Source organism: Siphateles boraxobius, unplaced genomic scaffold (assembly GCF_051911475.1).
Source record: "Siphateles boraxobius isolate OS27281-9 unplaced genomic scaffold, OSU_SipBor_1 66, whole genome shotgun sequence".
Taxonomy (NCBI): Eukaryota; Metazoa; Chordata; class Actinopteri; order Cypriniformes; family Leuciscidae; genus Siphateles; species Siphateles boraxobius.
In genome coordinates this window covers 16193121-16208069 of record NW_027509193.1, presented here as the reverse complement: position 1 = coordinate 16208069, position 14949 = coordinate 16193121, and the positions used below count along the sequence as shown (strand labels likewise).

At 37.1% G+C, this 14949-nt stretch overlaps 1 protein-coding gene across 5 annotated transcripts in view; it reads left to right on the top strand.

Moving 5' to 3' along the window:
- Nucleotides 1–3356: 3356 nt before the first annotated feature.
- The window catches only part of abat (4-aminobutyrate aminotransferase), a 28784-nt gene continuing 17191 nt past the window's right edge, over nt 3357–14949 (top strand). Inside the window, exons 1-3 of one of the 5 annotated variants that reach the window (XM_077212495.1) lie at nt 3357–3792; nt 4013–4157; nt 14008–14180. In XM_077212495.1, coding sequence (XP_077068610.1) covers nt 14111–14180 — 70 coding nt within the window. In that variant the 5' untranslated portion in view covers nt 3357–3792; nt 4013–4157; nt 14008–14110. Of the gene's footprint in view, nt 3793–3987; nt 4158–14007; nt 14181–14949 lie in introns of all 5 variants that reach the window. The other 4 variants (XM_077212496.1, XM_077212499.1, XM_077212497.1 and 1 more) reach the window with 4 other exon arrangements.

Sequence of the window (14949 nt, the reverse complement as noted above, 5' to 3'; positions counted from 1 at the left end):
CACAGTATTTTTCCAATTTTGTTGCTGTGTAGATAGTTGTAAGCCTCTGTGCTCTTATAATTTCGTAGTGTCTCACCATCAACACCCTCACTAAGCACGAAATAGTTAACGATATCCACATAGCTAACGTCTGGCCACAATTTCATATCGTCTACCCATTCCGTTAAGGTAGACGGATGGGGCACTTTAACTGTTCTATCGCCAGTTCTCGTAAGATAGTCAGGTCCATGGGACCATCTGTGAGATGTGCTCATTTTGCCAGCGGCGTTGTTGTAAGAGTATAGCACTTCTACTCCTAAATACTAATAGCGTTTAGCTGATAGCAGCAGCTACAGGCTAATGTAAACAGGAAGTTTGATACCGGCTTGTTCTAAGCATTCTACGTTACCATAGCGATTCATGGAAAGGTCAAAGTTCGGGAAAGTTGTGGATATAGTAGGCGAAAACAGTACGTGAAGGAAGCAGTACGTTCGAAACATCAGTATTCATAAAAGAGTAGGGGAGAAGTTCCCGGATGGCTTACTGCTTCCGGCCCGATTTTTGAGTGCTCAACCGATGGATACTCTTCTATCCCAGGAGGCCACGCGAGAGCATAGGTCATTATCAAACATCACGGAGATCAGCGACGCCGGGGGTTTTCAAATGTGAGTAAACACGGTTCCTTATGTGTTAAACTACAATAGAGTAGACGTTTTAACTGTTGAAGGTGTAAAGTAGTTAGACAGTATAGTATAGTTGTGATTTTGCTGTAAAAACATGTTTTGTATAGCTAGCTAACAGGGGAGCTCTAAGCACACGTAACGTCTCTAAAGTGGATTTACATAACCATATACATCTTAAACACGCTTATTTAAAATGTCTATTTACATCTGAAAGGAAAATATTGTAAGTATTGACATATTGCAGATGAGCACATCACAACATGAAAAAGACATCTGAGTGATGTATGTGTGGCATTATCATAGGATAGGATAACGTGAATTCACTGTTGTCAACACTGTTGACATTAGACTAATGTGCTGTAAATAAGGTAAATAAACAAATCTATAAAGTAACTAAACATGTTTTTATTCAGACTGGTGTGAGCACTGAGGATGAGGAGCCCAGAGCTGAATCCTGGAAACGGTGCCATGGATGAGACTGTCATAAGATCTCTCCATCTGCCCTTATCGCCTCAGATTGTGAAGCGCAGCGCAGCAACAAGCTCCGGCACGAAGGCACGGTCACCTCTGGTGAATTCATCAGAATAAAGCCGCAGAATGGGAACCGCTGTGTTGAGATGGCAGTAGGATGTGGGCTTCAGCGCCCAAATACATGCTTGTAGTTTGAATAAAGATTTGTTTCATGTGCATGCATTTGTTTATTGTGTGATGGTTACTTTTATTTGTTCTTTTACTCACTTATTCATGTTTCTTATTGTTGTCAGTATATAAAATATAATTATTTAATGTATGCATTAATTCATTGCTTGACTGACAATTGAGATGTTCACATTTTGCTTGTTTTATTAAATTATATCATTTTTAGTATATAAAAAAAAGTAATTTAATTAAGTATTGGTCAGCATTTAATATTATTTTGTTTAAGTTTTGGGGTGGGCTAACAATGCAATTCATTCTGAGGTAATATTAATTTTTTATGAGCGATACTTGCATTTTTCGAGTATAAAGTCAACAGTTTCTCCAAAGGAGATCTTCGAGCAGCGGCCCGTCTCCTTGTGCACTGCAGACAGTAAACGCAGAGGAAAACTGTTCTAGGTTGTGCTGTCGAGTTACTGATGTTATGAAGTGTTAGTGCACCTGTCGCTCATATAATTTAAACTTATAAACTTATTACATAAAGATCATGGAAAGATACTAGTTGTATCTAACAATGAACAATCATAATGATAAAGCAGAAAACATAAAGATCATTGGTTTGTGTACATCATAATATGATATTTATACACAGGAAAAAGAACAATAAAAAGGCTAAATATCTTTAAATATAAATAGTTCTTCATAATACATTAAAAAATAGTTTTGTTGTTATTGTCTGAGGGATGAAACGAGAGGTAAATTCATCAAGAAAAGAGGAAAACTTGAAGGAGAAACTTTTTGGGTATAAAATAAAGAAATTAACAACATATTCAAGAGATAACGATTTTGGGGTTTCTTAAAAAATCGTTATAAGGAACTGTGGGTCACATTAGAAGGGTTTAAAATATAACAACTTAAATCAACCCTAAATGTATTCACAAAATAAATTGGCAGCTGTTTCTTCAACAATACCACAAAATGAGCAAGTTTCATCAATATCAAGATATTTACAGATAGATGAATTAAACGTGTCGTTCATCTTTTAAGTTGTTGCGTTTGTGATAACGTGTCGTAGGTCACATGATAACGTCAACATGGCGGATGATGTCCGGATCGCATTCATACTCAACGAGATTTGGCTATAAAGTACCTACTCTTTTAGCGCTCGTTAAGTAAGTACTCATTGAAATTAAGTACCTACTCATTGAGTATGCGGTTTGGAACGCAGCCAACGTCTCCGATCAGCACATTGTCTCCGCCTACTGTTCACTGAGGGTATTACTCATCACAAGTTCAGCATAATAACAGTAATTGAAACAATATCATAAACACAATAAAATAAATCAAATACATAAAGAAAAATATAATTATTCCTGTGACTATACATACAGGGTGTCACATAGACATCTTTAAGATGTCAGTTTAACATACATTCTAAATCATTAAAGACATTTTCTAAACGTCTATTTGACAGGAAACGTCCTATAGAAGTATTGCAGATGAGAAAACACTCTAAAAAGTATGTCTTCCAGATGTAAACACGCACATCAAATAGACGCCTCCGTGATGTAGCTACGTGTGCTATCTGAATTAGAGTTTTAAGTATCCCCTTTCTTCCGCTGCTTTAAAACGTGTATGCCTTTATGTATTTTTAATGTAGGCTATTTGTAAAGTGTTTTAAAACTACTTTGCAATAATTTATGGGATTTTTAAACGAAAGACTCAGTCATCTGTCAGCCGTGAACGAATTGTTCTTTTGTCGGAGTGATTCAATAACTCTCATTACGCCACCAACTGGGATACAGAACACTGAATGAATGAGTGAACGAATATTTTGTTGAACTGCGTCCGTGATTCAAAAGATTCGAATCACGGAAATGAATCAAAACCTACCAGACTGCAGCTACATTATGGGAAATATGAATTGCTGACTACCATAGCTGCCTACACAGCTGTGCTCAGTGTAAAGCCTGTTTTATGCTTCTGCGTCAAATCGACGGCGTACCCCCGCAGACCCCTCTGCGTCGCCGCGAACCCCTCCGGCGTAGCTCGACGTGCACCTCCAAAAAATTGTAACTACGCGTCGAGGCGACGCAGACCACAAGGGCTGTGATTGGTCAGATGCACCGCGATGCAACTCAACCTGACGCAGAACCATAAAACGGCAACGACGCCGTAGGAGTGACGGCGTAGCTACGCCGTGGAGTTGACGCAGAAGCATAATGAGGCCTTTAAAGGGAGCTGATATTTCCGGGAGCTGCAGCTCTCTCTCTCTCTCTCTCTCTCTCTCTCTCTCTCTCTCTCTCTCTCTCTCTCTATTGGCTGAAGTCGGCGGATCCCCCAGCAAAACCCTCCTCACGGGAAAAGGGCCAGACTTCTAATGCTGTTTTAAAGTCTGCTTGTGTTTCTCACTCCTGCACTCTTGTCTTACTTTTTTGTCCTTCCACCAAGAACCTGCGAGAATTCATCTCACGTACAGCGAATAAACATAAAGGTGAGTCTTTAAATGTCATTAAGTATCATTACAGCAGTAGCGAAATAGAGACACTGCAGCGCTTTCGACGCACAGCATTGCACACGGTTTGTTTTTGTAATTCATAATCATAAGTTTGTCGTGCATTAGAGGTATCGCTGCAGGAGCGCCTTGCTGTGCGTTGATGCATAACTTAGCTGTCTTGTTTCGTAACAGCCGTGTTCCTTATGAAACATTGCAGCCTTGTGAGACAGTAGACTGGTGGACTGCTGCATCGACTCGATTCTCTCCATACGTCTCTCTCGCTCGCAGAACCGTTTGACAGGTCAGATCCAGTCGGAACCGGATACTGTTGCTTCTCCGTTCCATCAGCTGCTTTGTATGCAGTAAGTTTTCATGTTTGTTACCTCTGCTCTGAGACTGATTCTGACAAAAACAACATTAGCCACCTGTCATCCAAATGCACTCATGTATTGTACCTCATCAACTTTGTTTAGTGTGTTTTTTATCCTTAGTCATAATGACAATGTCCATAACGGCATGGTTGCCCTGTTTTGCAGTATTAAAATTTTCTCGAGAAACAAAATTGCATAGAATAAGTTATTCTGTTACTTGCTTTCAACCAGAAAAACATAAATTGGGTTAAAAAATAAAATTAATTCAAGATATAATTTCTTATGTATCTTGTTTTGCATCTGTTTAAAGGATGTCTAAATATTTTAAGGGAAAAAGGGAAAAAATACTGATAAAAAAAATTGTATTGATGACTTGTAGTTGAACATTATACATTAATATGGGATCCATATAGGGCTGGGCGATATGGAGCAAAAAATATATCTCGATATATTTTGCTATATCTCGATATACGATATATATCTCGATATCTTTACAGGAAAAATAACCCAACAAAAACTAATGCAAAAACAAATATGCAAAATACCACAGTCTTTTTTTTTTATTGGAGTGCAAAGAGGTAGGCAGTTCATGTAGTCCAAAGTGCTTCTGCGACATTAAAAAAAAAAATCCCTGTATACAAAAATAATAATTGTATACAAATTAATTGCTGTATACAAAAATAATTGCCACCTGTCCCGTTTTACCGGGATTGTCATCCTTTTTAATAACATGTGCCGGGAAATGTATCGTTTTCGAAAGGCTGTGTGAATGTTCAAACCATGGTTCAAACCGTGTAGCGTGCGCACGGCAGATAGGGAGAGAGCAACGTGTAGCGCGCGCACGCCATAGAGGGACAGAGAGCGAGAGACATTGCGTGTGTTTGCTAGTGTGCGTGTGTGCCTCAAGAAGTGCATGTAAGACAGCATTTAAGACGATCTTTTTAGACGAGTTCTGTAGCCTCCGGGCTAGTTGCGGGCGCCGCCATGTTGAATGAGACAACACTCGAGGGGAGGGGGAACAAAAGCAAGGAGGCGGGGGCGAGCACAGCGCAGAGAAGACAAAGCGGCGAAATCAGAATTAAATATAAACAATATATCGATATATACGATATGTCAAAATCCATATCGTGTTTAAAAAATATCTCGATATATTTTAAATATCGAGATATCGCCCACCCCTAGATCCATATAACAATTTTGTTTAGAAGAAACTCTATTAAAGGTATTGTAGGTAGAAATCCCCAAAAATACTTTTTTCCAATTTTTTTCAAACTGTCTTTATATATCAATGCATAATTAAAATGTAAGTACTCTGGGAAATAAATTATAAAAATCGAGTGTCTGTAGTTCTCTCAGGACTGTAATAAACACAGCTCATTATTCCATTCGGGACGAAAGAAATGATTGGCTGGGGCGACTGTCACTCTCCCTCGCTACCATGGATACCACCTCTGCTGATACAGGAGGAGCCCAAATGCGCGCACCCGTTTGAAAAGGAACGGAAGCTAGTAATAACAAACAATTATGGCAGAGAAAGAACAGTCACAATTCTCAGTAACGTTACCTGCATATAGAGGCAGCGAAGTCAAACGAGTTAAAAAAAGGAAGACAGTATTTGAAAAGGCTATGAACAAAAAGTCTTTGGATAAATAAAGAAATCATAAGAGAGTCGGCGTGGCTTTCCAGCGTCGGCTACTACTGAGTGATCTCAAGGGGCTGAAAAGTGACTCCATGATGGCTTTATTTCTGCTGGACAGGTAATCTTGCTGTTTTCATTTTGATGGCATTTATTTTTTCATGAAGCATGTATCACTAGCACACCTAACTACCTAATATTAGCTACCTAACGTTACGTAGCATAACTTACGGTACTGGCTTAGCTATGACAGTGTAACTTTGGTGTCGACTAGTATAACGTTACTGTTAGTGAGCCAGGGTTGAGACGATAAATAAGCAATAGGCCTATCTGCAGTCGAAAGCTGTTTTATTTAATTTCGCCGAATCTAACTTTAGGTTAAAAAGTTTAGGGGATATATTTTTATACCTAGCTTTACCCTCTGCCTAAACTTTGTTCCTATTTTCACCGTGAACTCTACCTACTCCGTTTTTTCACGTTTGGTTTGTTGTTATATGCTCTACATATGTTTACATATGTCTTTATGTTGTATCTGTATGTGCTATACAATATATGTTGTGTGTGTGTGTGTTATATTATCTTGGGTCTGCAATGCAGTTGTGAGAAGGTGTTTGAGTGTATGTAATTCAGTTTATCTGTAAACAATCTTATGTTATGAATTTTACAAATTCACCTTCATCACAGTGTAACTGATAGTAACGGCAAACGTGTATCAATGAAGCTATTTATAGCTTTGCCTTATATTGAGTTTGATTCCGTTACGAGCTAGTAAAATATTTTAAACTTTACAAGTATCGTTATGCGAGCTGGATAGTGAGTACTAACAGCCATGTTAATTGTTTATATTCATACTGATAAAGTTAGTTATTTTATTACTTGTGATTCTGACATGATGTCACTACATCTGGTAAAGCTGGTAAACACGTCCGACTCTTCCAGCTGAGCGAACGCCCGGGATCACGCGTTCATTTGTTTTGGGGGCGTGGCTTTGGAAGGAGCCGAGTAGGGAGGGAGTGGGAGTTAATGGAATAATGAGCTGTGTTTATTGCAGTCCTGAGAGGACTACAGACACTCGATTTTTATAATTTCTTTTCCAGAGTACTTACATTTTAATTATGCATTGATATATAAAGACAGTTTAAACAAATTTTGACAAAAAGTATTTTTGTGGATTTCTACCTACAATACCTTTAAGACTTATTTGAGACATCTGTTTCTTTAAAAGTCAAAAGGCTAATTTTGTTTGTAATATACAGTACGATTATTTAAAGCTTTGCATATTGTGTTACAAGATACCCCATTTTGTTCATAATCAAATATATTGACATTGCATACTCTAGCTGTTGTGTTTCCAAAACATCCTTGTGGAATGTTGTTTACATATTCAGCTGCTCATGATTTATGCTGTCATTTCAGTATCCAGTATCATAATCTCTCCTGCAATAATGTCCTTGATTTGCAAACTGAATACAAAGAACAATTTATCCTGCACTGTAAAAAATCTGTTAATTTTCACAAAAAACAACAACAAAAAAACTGTTAACTGTGGTTGCAAGAATTCTGACAATATTTCTGGTATTATTACGGGATGGCCTATTGATGCCTGTATATTTAATAACTCCTAGCCATATGTTTCATTAATGTTTATTTACCAATCTACTTGAAATACCAAAATCACCTTTTTAGCATAAAAAATGGTACACTAACACCTAATGTACATGAAAAAAAATATGTAAAAAATAAGAAACAAAATTATTTATATATAGCCTAATATAATCAAATGTGATGTCATTCAGGGACTTATGGGAATGTATTTTTTTACTTACAAAAACGATTAATTTAGAGTAAAACGGCATAATGCAATGTTAAACAATACTATAATATATAGCTATACTATTGCTATACAGGTTTTTATGTAGCCTTTTTCTGTAAAATATCACAGATTTTTACACTGTAGATTTATAGCTCGAAACTTGACTGGATAGAACCGCTTAATCATTTGATTGTGGAGCAGGTTGTCAGGAATGCTGAATGTTTTTGAAGCCCTTTTATGCATGACATATTAATTTGTCTGTACATGTACAGTATGTGGGACTTGTTATTCAGCGTCTTCCTGAGCGCTTCACATGTCTCTGTCCAATTTTCAGGATGCATTTGTTGTGAATAGCCCTGCAACACTCTCTATGTCATGCTTTGTTTTAAATGAATAAGCCATACAATTATTTTTCTCGAGGTATTGATGCATAAAATCTGGCCTATTGCTTCTTAACCAAGATTTATCCTCTTAATAGCACCACCGTTTTTCCCTACAGAGGTTGATCTGTCGTCCAGACAAGAAAGACAGCCAGTTGTACAATTGTTTTCCTCCTTGGTTCCCTTGGCAACTGTCTTGCAGTATTTGTCAGATGTTTTACCTCCTCAATCCCACTGAATGTCCCCTTTTCATGTCCCATTGCTACAGAGACTTATTAAAGACTCTTAATGTCTATTTCAACTACATAACCTCTCAGATTTTGACTGAATATTTTTATTGGTCATCTTTTCATTGAGCTTTCATATTCAGTATTAGAGTCTAGATTCTTATCTTTTTAATGAAATAGAGGAAAATCCTGTGAATATTTGTTCACCACATTAGTATGAGTGAGTGTAGCAAAGAATGACTTGTGCATGACCTAACTGGCTGTTTAAATCATGCAGAGGGGAATTGGTGTAATGAAGTTTACCAATAGGCTTTAACAGGGTTAGCGATGAATGGCTATTGTGCGCAATGAACCGTGCTCATATTCATCACTGACAGCTCAGTGTCTTTAGTCAGCTCAATGTTATCACTAGCCAACAATCAAAGTTCATTTGCTGGTGATCAGGATTATGATGATTATTTCCCAAAGTGCAAACCCAAATAATCTCTCTGCAATCTTTATGGTCACTATGATCAGTTAAAAATCAGTTCATCACATTTCTGAAGTTTAAAAATGAGCTTCACATAGTTGTATTGAGGATGTATTCTGTCGACTCTTTCATGTCTTGTTGCTCACTGCTACTGATGTTATCTGGCTCCTTTTCCGAGGGGAGCTGCTCCCAAAAATGGTGTTACGTAACATAAGGAATAATTTGCATTTTAAAAATGGCTCCGTGTTTGGTGCGGTTGCTCATTGCTCTCGTGGAGCTCTGGCTTTAGTCCCCACTCTGAGCTGAGAGGATGAGGAGCAGAGGAATTGGTGGTGGCTCGGAGTTGTGTAATCCAGCACAGGCGGCTATTGTTTGCTTTGAAATGATCCCCAGCACAGCGCCCATGCGGAGACCCCTGATGAATATTGATTAGCTGAGAGAGAATCAGATGTCATGTGATGTGAGCAAAGAGTGCTGGTTTGATTTTGATGCTGAAAAAATGAGCAGGTAAACGAATTTAGAAACCTAATGTTGGATTTCCAGTCTTTTATTGCCTGCATACTTTCTCATTATTATTATTATTATTATTATTACTATTTCCAGGGATCAATTAGCCAGTTGTTCAAATGTATAATTCCCCTACCAATATTTTCATAAAATGTTTTCTTTTTGTCTTTAATTAAACATTTACATTTTTAAAAAATTTGCTTTATTTAAAACAAGTTACAACATAATATTTAATTTGGCTTTTAATTTGCGATTTTTTTTATTATTTTTTATTATTATTATTTTAATTTTTGTGCAAATTTTGAATTTGATTAGAAATGCAGTTACAATTTATATAAAGTATTGAATGAATTTTACTTGTGATGCAGCCTGAATCATCATACACTGTTGGTTCATTGGCCAGAGGAGAACTGGCCCCTCGACTGAGCCTGGGTTCTCCAAAGGTTTTTTCTCTGTTCTGTCTCCTGATGGAGTTTTGGTTTCTTGCCACTGTTGCCTCTGGCTTGCTTAGTTGGGGACTCTTAATATTCAACAGTATTATTGATCTGACTGTACTGTATGAAAACTGAACTGAGCTTGACGATGACATAATTTTTTTGCAGAACTGTTTTATAGATGAAATTAACTAATTTATGATCTTTACAACAGAACTGAATCAACACTGACTGAACTGACTTCAGCTGAACAACAGCCAAAATGCATAATTTTCCTGTTATCAATGTAAAGCTGTTTTGAAACAATCTTCAATGTATAAAGCGCTATATAAACATAATTGACTTGATTTGGCCATAATGATATCAATTCATAAACACTCTTTAGATGGAAAACAATGCACAATGTAATGAAAAATGTTTATGATCTTCAGCCTTTCGAAAGCCATTCTTGCAATTTCAACAAATCCACATCTATGTTAGCCAGCTAGGCAACAATTTTAAAAATGTCACAGAAAACCAATTTTATAAATTTGCACAAAAAACTCATGTACACTACCATTCAAAAGTTTAAGGTCAGTAAGATTTAGTTTAAATAAATTGATCATTTTATTCAACAGGAATGCATTAAATTGGTCAAAAGTGAGAATAAATCATTTATAATGTTAAAATATATATCTATTTCAAATAAATTCTGTCCTTTTGACCATTCTATTCATTAAATAGTAGTGAAAGAAATGTATCACCAATTCTACAAAAATATTAAGCAGCACAACTGTTTTAAACATTAATAATAATATTATTTGAGCTGAAAATCGTCATATTAGACTGATTTCTTAAGGATCATGTGACACTGAAGACTGGAGTATTGACACAGAAAATTCAGCTTTACCATCACAGGGATAAATTGCATTTATAATATAATAAATAGAATTTTAAATGGAAATAATGTTTCACAATATTACTGTTTTTACTGTTTTTTTGTTTTTTGTTAAAATAAATGCAATATTGGTGAGCAGAAGAGATTAAATGATCAGTGAAATGGAAAGTGACATCAACTGGCCTTAAAACCTTATGGTTGAACCCTGATTATTATCTAAATACAATTTTTAAGACCACAAGGTTTCACTGACAGTGTCCAGACTGTTTTACACTTGAGCATGAAGCTGTCACGTAATGCGCTGACAATAAATCATTTCAAAGATGTATCTCCTCTTCTCCACACTCCATCTCTGCGCTCTCTATCAGTCAATGAAATAAAATTAGTCTCTTTCACTCGAGAAAGGAAAATCAGCTCAATCAGTCAAGTTGTTGCCCCCCAGCCATCAAACTAGTTTAACCCATTTTGCTTGCTGCATCCTCACAGGCGCATGACAACAGGCTTGTGTAACACACATTTTCAGAACCGGTTCTATCCGGTCGATGAGCCGTCTGGTTGGAATGCCTCTGAGAGACGGAGCGTCTGTATTTTTCTTGCTTCTGCCGCCTCAATTGCGTAAGCGTCCTATAGCACAACAGAGATGCACTTTCTGCTTCTCTTCTCCTGTGCATGAATAAAGATGCTATGGGTCTCCCCGCTGAATTGATTCCTTTGGACAAGCAAACGCATAAGACTAGCTTCTTTTCAATAGAACAGGAAGACTGATTCACAGGTTTTCAATGTCCAGACTAGAAACATGACAGAAACGTGTGTCATTTAAACTAAGAAGGAACAATATTGCTTGAGAAACATGGTGTTTATTCCAGTTAAGAACATTTTGTGCATAATAATTGCATAGCGTCACCGTGCTGTTCCTTCCCTAAGCATATGCTCACTCATTATAATAGCTGAAGATATGTCGGGATTCCTTCAGGCATCAGCTTTTCCCATAGGCAGGACTATTCTTCCCAGTTAATCTTAACGCCAAAGTGTGACAGAGTGGTGCTCAAGTTCCCTGAACCCTGTGCCTGTTGGGAAGGTTTAGCGGTAATCGAAAGGCACGCCGTTAGTCACTTGTCTCTGTCCCAAGAAATGGCTGTGATGGTTCTGCAGTGCAAAAAGATCATCCGAGGGTCGGTGAGTGTCTAAGCCATGTTGTAATTAACACCAATCAACCATGCTTTAATTAAGTGGCATGAGGGCCAAGTGTCAGGACGACTGTTGTAGGACAGGATTGATGGGCATGGCTGAACCTGCTGCTCAGGGAGAGAGGAACTGTCTGTGGTGATGAAGCAAGATCCCAAGACTGTCACTCTGCAGACTGTACGATTTGCACCGATATGGTTTTTAATCAGTTTCTGATAATAAAAAAAAAAAAATAGATATGCAACTATTTTTAGAGGCAAGCTGTTTGTAGGTTGATTTATCTGAAAATTGTAAACAATTTGGCTCTGGTGCTTTCTGAATATTCCTGTTTGTTTGAGTCAGGGTTAAACTAAAGACATTGTGAACTAAAACTAAACTGAACTGAAACAAGGACTATTAAAAACATTTCTGTTAACTGAAATAAAATAAAATATAACTATACAGCTGTGGTCAGTATTATTGGCATGGCACCCTTGGTAAATGATCAAAGATGGCTGTAAAAATAAATCTGAATTGTTTATCCTTTTGATCTTTCTCAAAATCTAACCTTTCATTGAATTAAAATAATTAGAAAATGGGGGGTAAATCATGTTATGTAATTAATGCTTTTCTCCAAAACAAGATAACAACTCTGAGTTTCTCCTATGATGAGTTTGGAGAACAACTGACAAGAGATCAGAAACCATTCCTCCATACAGAATCTCTCCAGATCCTTCAGATTCACAAGTTCATGTTGGTGCATCTTCTCTTCTGTTCACCCCACTCATTTTCTATAGGCTTCAGTTTAGGGGACTGGTATAGTCATGGCAGCAGCTTAATTTTGTGCTCAGTTACCCATTTTTGTGTTGATTTTGATGTCGGTTTTGGATCGTTGTCCTGATGGAAGTTCCAACTATTATCAACTATTATATCTTGCAGAGGCAGTCAGGTTTAGATTTTTTAGCTGTTGGTATTTGCTAGAATCCATGATACCATGTATCTAAACAATAGGAGAAAAAATAGACCCACAACATTAACGAGGCAGCGGCATAATTGACCGTTGACATGGGGTACTTTTTATCCCTGTTTGCTGCCAAAAAGCTCTTTTTGTAGTTTCATCTGACCATAGAAACCTGTCCCTTTTGAAGTACCAGTCATGTCTGACGGCTGAAGATGCTTGAGGTTTTTTGAGTGAAATGGATTTTTTTTATCTATCCCAAACAGCATGTGGTGATCTTAGGTGCTGTTTGATTTTTTTTTTAGGCTTTGTGACCATTGAAATTTCCAATGCTTTAGCTATTTTCTATTTTGTGAAGCTCAACAATCTTTTGCTGCACATCAGAACTATATACTTTGGTTTTACTCATTGAGATGAATGATTAACCCTCTACAGCACAGCGTCTCCCTCGGGCTGCGGAAAGTTTTCATAAGCCCCCCCATTTTCAGTGCATGTTTCTTTAAATGATTGCAACCAACTAGATTGGGGCAAAAACTATCAAAGAACAGTCCAATAAGGTGTGGGAGTCACTTTCAAGCACCATTTGAAAGCAGATGCCTATTGCGTGTTCAGTCTATAGGAGCGTAGTGTTTCTTTACAAAGTCACATCACCAACTACTGGCCTGGCAGCATAATACAGCGTTTTAGCATTTTCGTGGATCTGCGTGAATGAAGGGTGTTTTGACAACGTTGTTATCTCTATGTTAAAAAAAATGCAAAGGACAGACTTTTCCATTTTTAGTACATTGTTGTTGTGTAAACGTACTGTAAAACTGAAATAAATGTAAAAAAAAAAAAAACGAATAAAATGACAAAAGTACTTAATGAAATGAAAAAAAAAAACTAAATGAACATAACTAAATGTATAAAAATATAAATAAAACTAAAAATATAATGTAATAAAACAAAAATAACACTTGTTTGAGCTTCCCAACCAGGCCAATGTAGTACAATTATTATATCCAATCAATGGTGCATGTTTGTGGCAGTACTATCTGTTTCTCTGACCAATGGCAAACGGTGATCTGTAAATGTGTGTGGTAATATGTTTATGTGGTCATGATTCTAATATCACAAACAAAATTCCTGAACAAACTGTTTTTTTTTGTAGTGTCTTTTAACAAAATAAAGAGTCTGTATAATAGTATGTTTAAACAATTAACCTTACAACTATATGTAAGATCAAGGAAATTCCTTGATAACATAAAATTGTGGATATTATTTCTCCTCTGACCTGCAGATTATTATCCTCCAAAATGTCTTTGATTGTGACATTTCAATAACATATATTGGCCTCCCACTCCCTGTAACCTATCTCTTTCATTGTTTTTCCCCAGGTGAAGTAAAAGGAAGGTGAAAGGCAGGCAGTGTGCTGTCTCTCTCTCTCTCTCTCCTCTCTCTCTTCTCGCTCTTCATCTCTGCCTTAGTGAGTTACCACACATGGCTTCCTCACTCCTGACCCGCCAGCTGGCCGTCTCCCTTCAGCAAAACCTGCGTCTCGCCGCTCCAGGTAAAAAAAAAAAAAACATGCTGAGATGGAAGACTATGATACCCTCCAGTCTTAAAAGCTTGTTTAACTATAATGTTCTCAACCTACCAGTGACCATCAAAAAGAGCTGTAGCTGTCACAGATACTTTATCAGAGTGATTAAACTCCATTCTCGGCTTAGTAAGTGAGAGGCTTCTTTTAAAATGATAATGATGCATGGAGAGGCGAATGTCGAGAGGGACACAGTTCAAAGTTACTTAATCATGTAAATGAGTTACTGGGATCTGGTTCTGTCCAGCTTTGGCTGGTGAATTCTGCATGTGTAGAGAAGTTGTTCCATGTCTTGTCCTTCGTTGTCTGGTCACATATTCCTAATCCTGTCAGTGTCCTTCATTAATCAGTAGCTAGGTTATGAGTTCACTTGAGTAAAAAAAAATTAGTTCACTTAAGTTATGTAGCCCCTCAAGTGCACATGGGTACTACTGCTCAAATATGGCTAAAAGGCATTGTGTGGCTGTTCATATGTTTTTGCTGGCCACTGTTCAGATATACTACAAAAGTACAAAGGTCTTACAGTGTTCAGTTGGTTATTTACTTTGAGATGTCAGATAAACATCTAAATTGCAATGCTAAGCATTTTTAGGAAGTTTTTTGCATAATTTATTGCATTTTTAGGAAGTTATCACTGAAACTGAGGCAACCTTTCATAATTTAAGTGGAAATAAAGGACTAATGAATGACTCTTTCTTGTTATGCAGCAGTTTTTGAACTCTCTAACTTTTATGAAAGT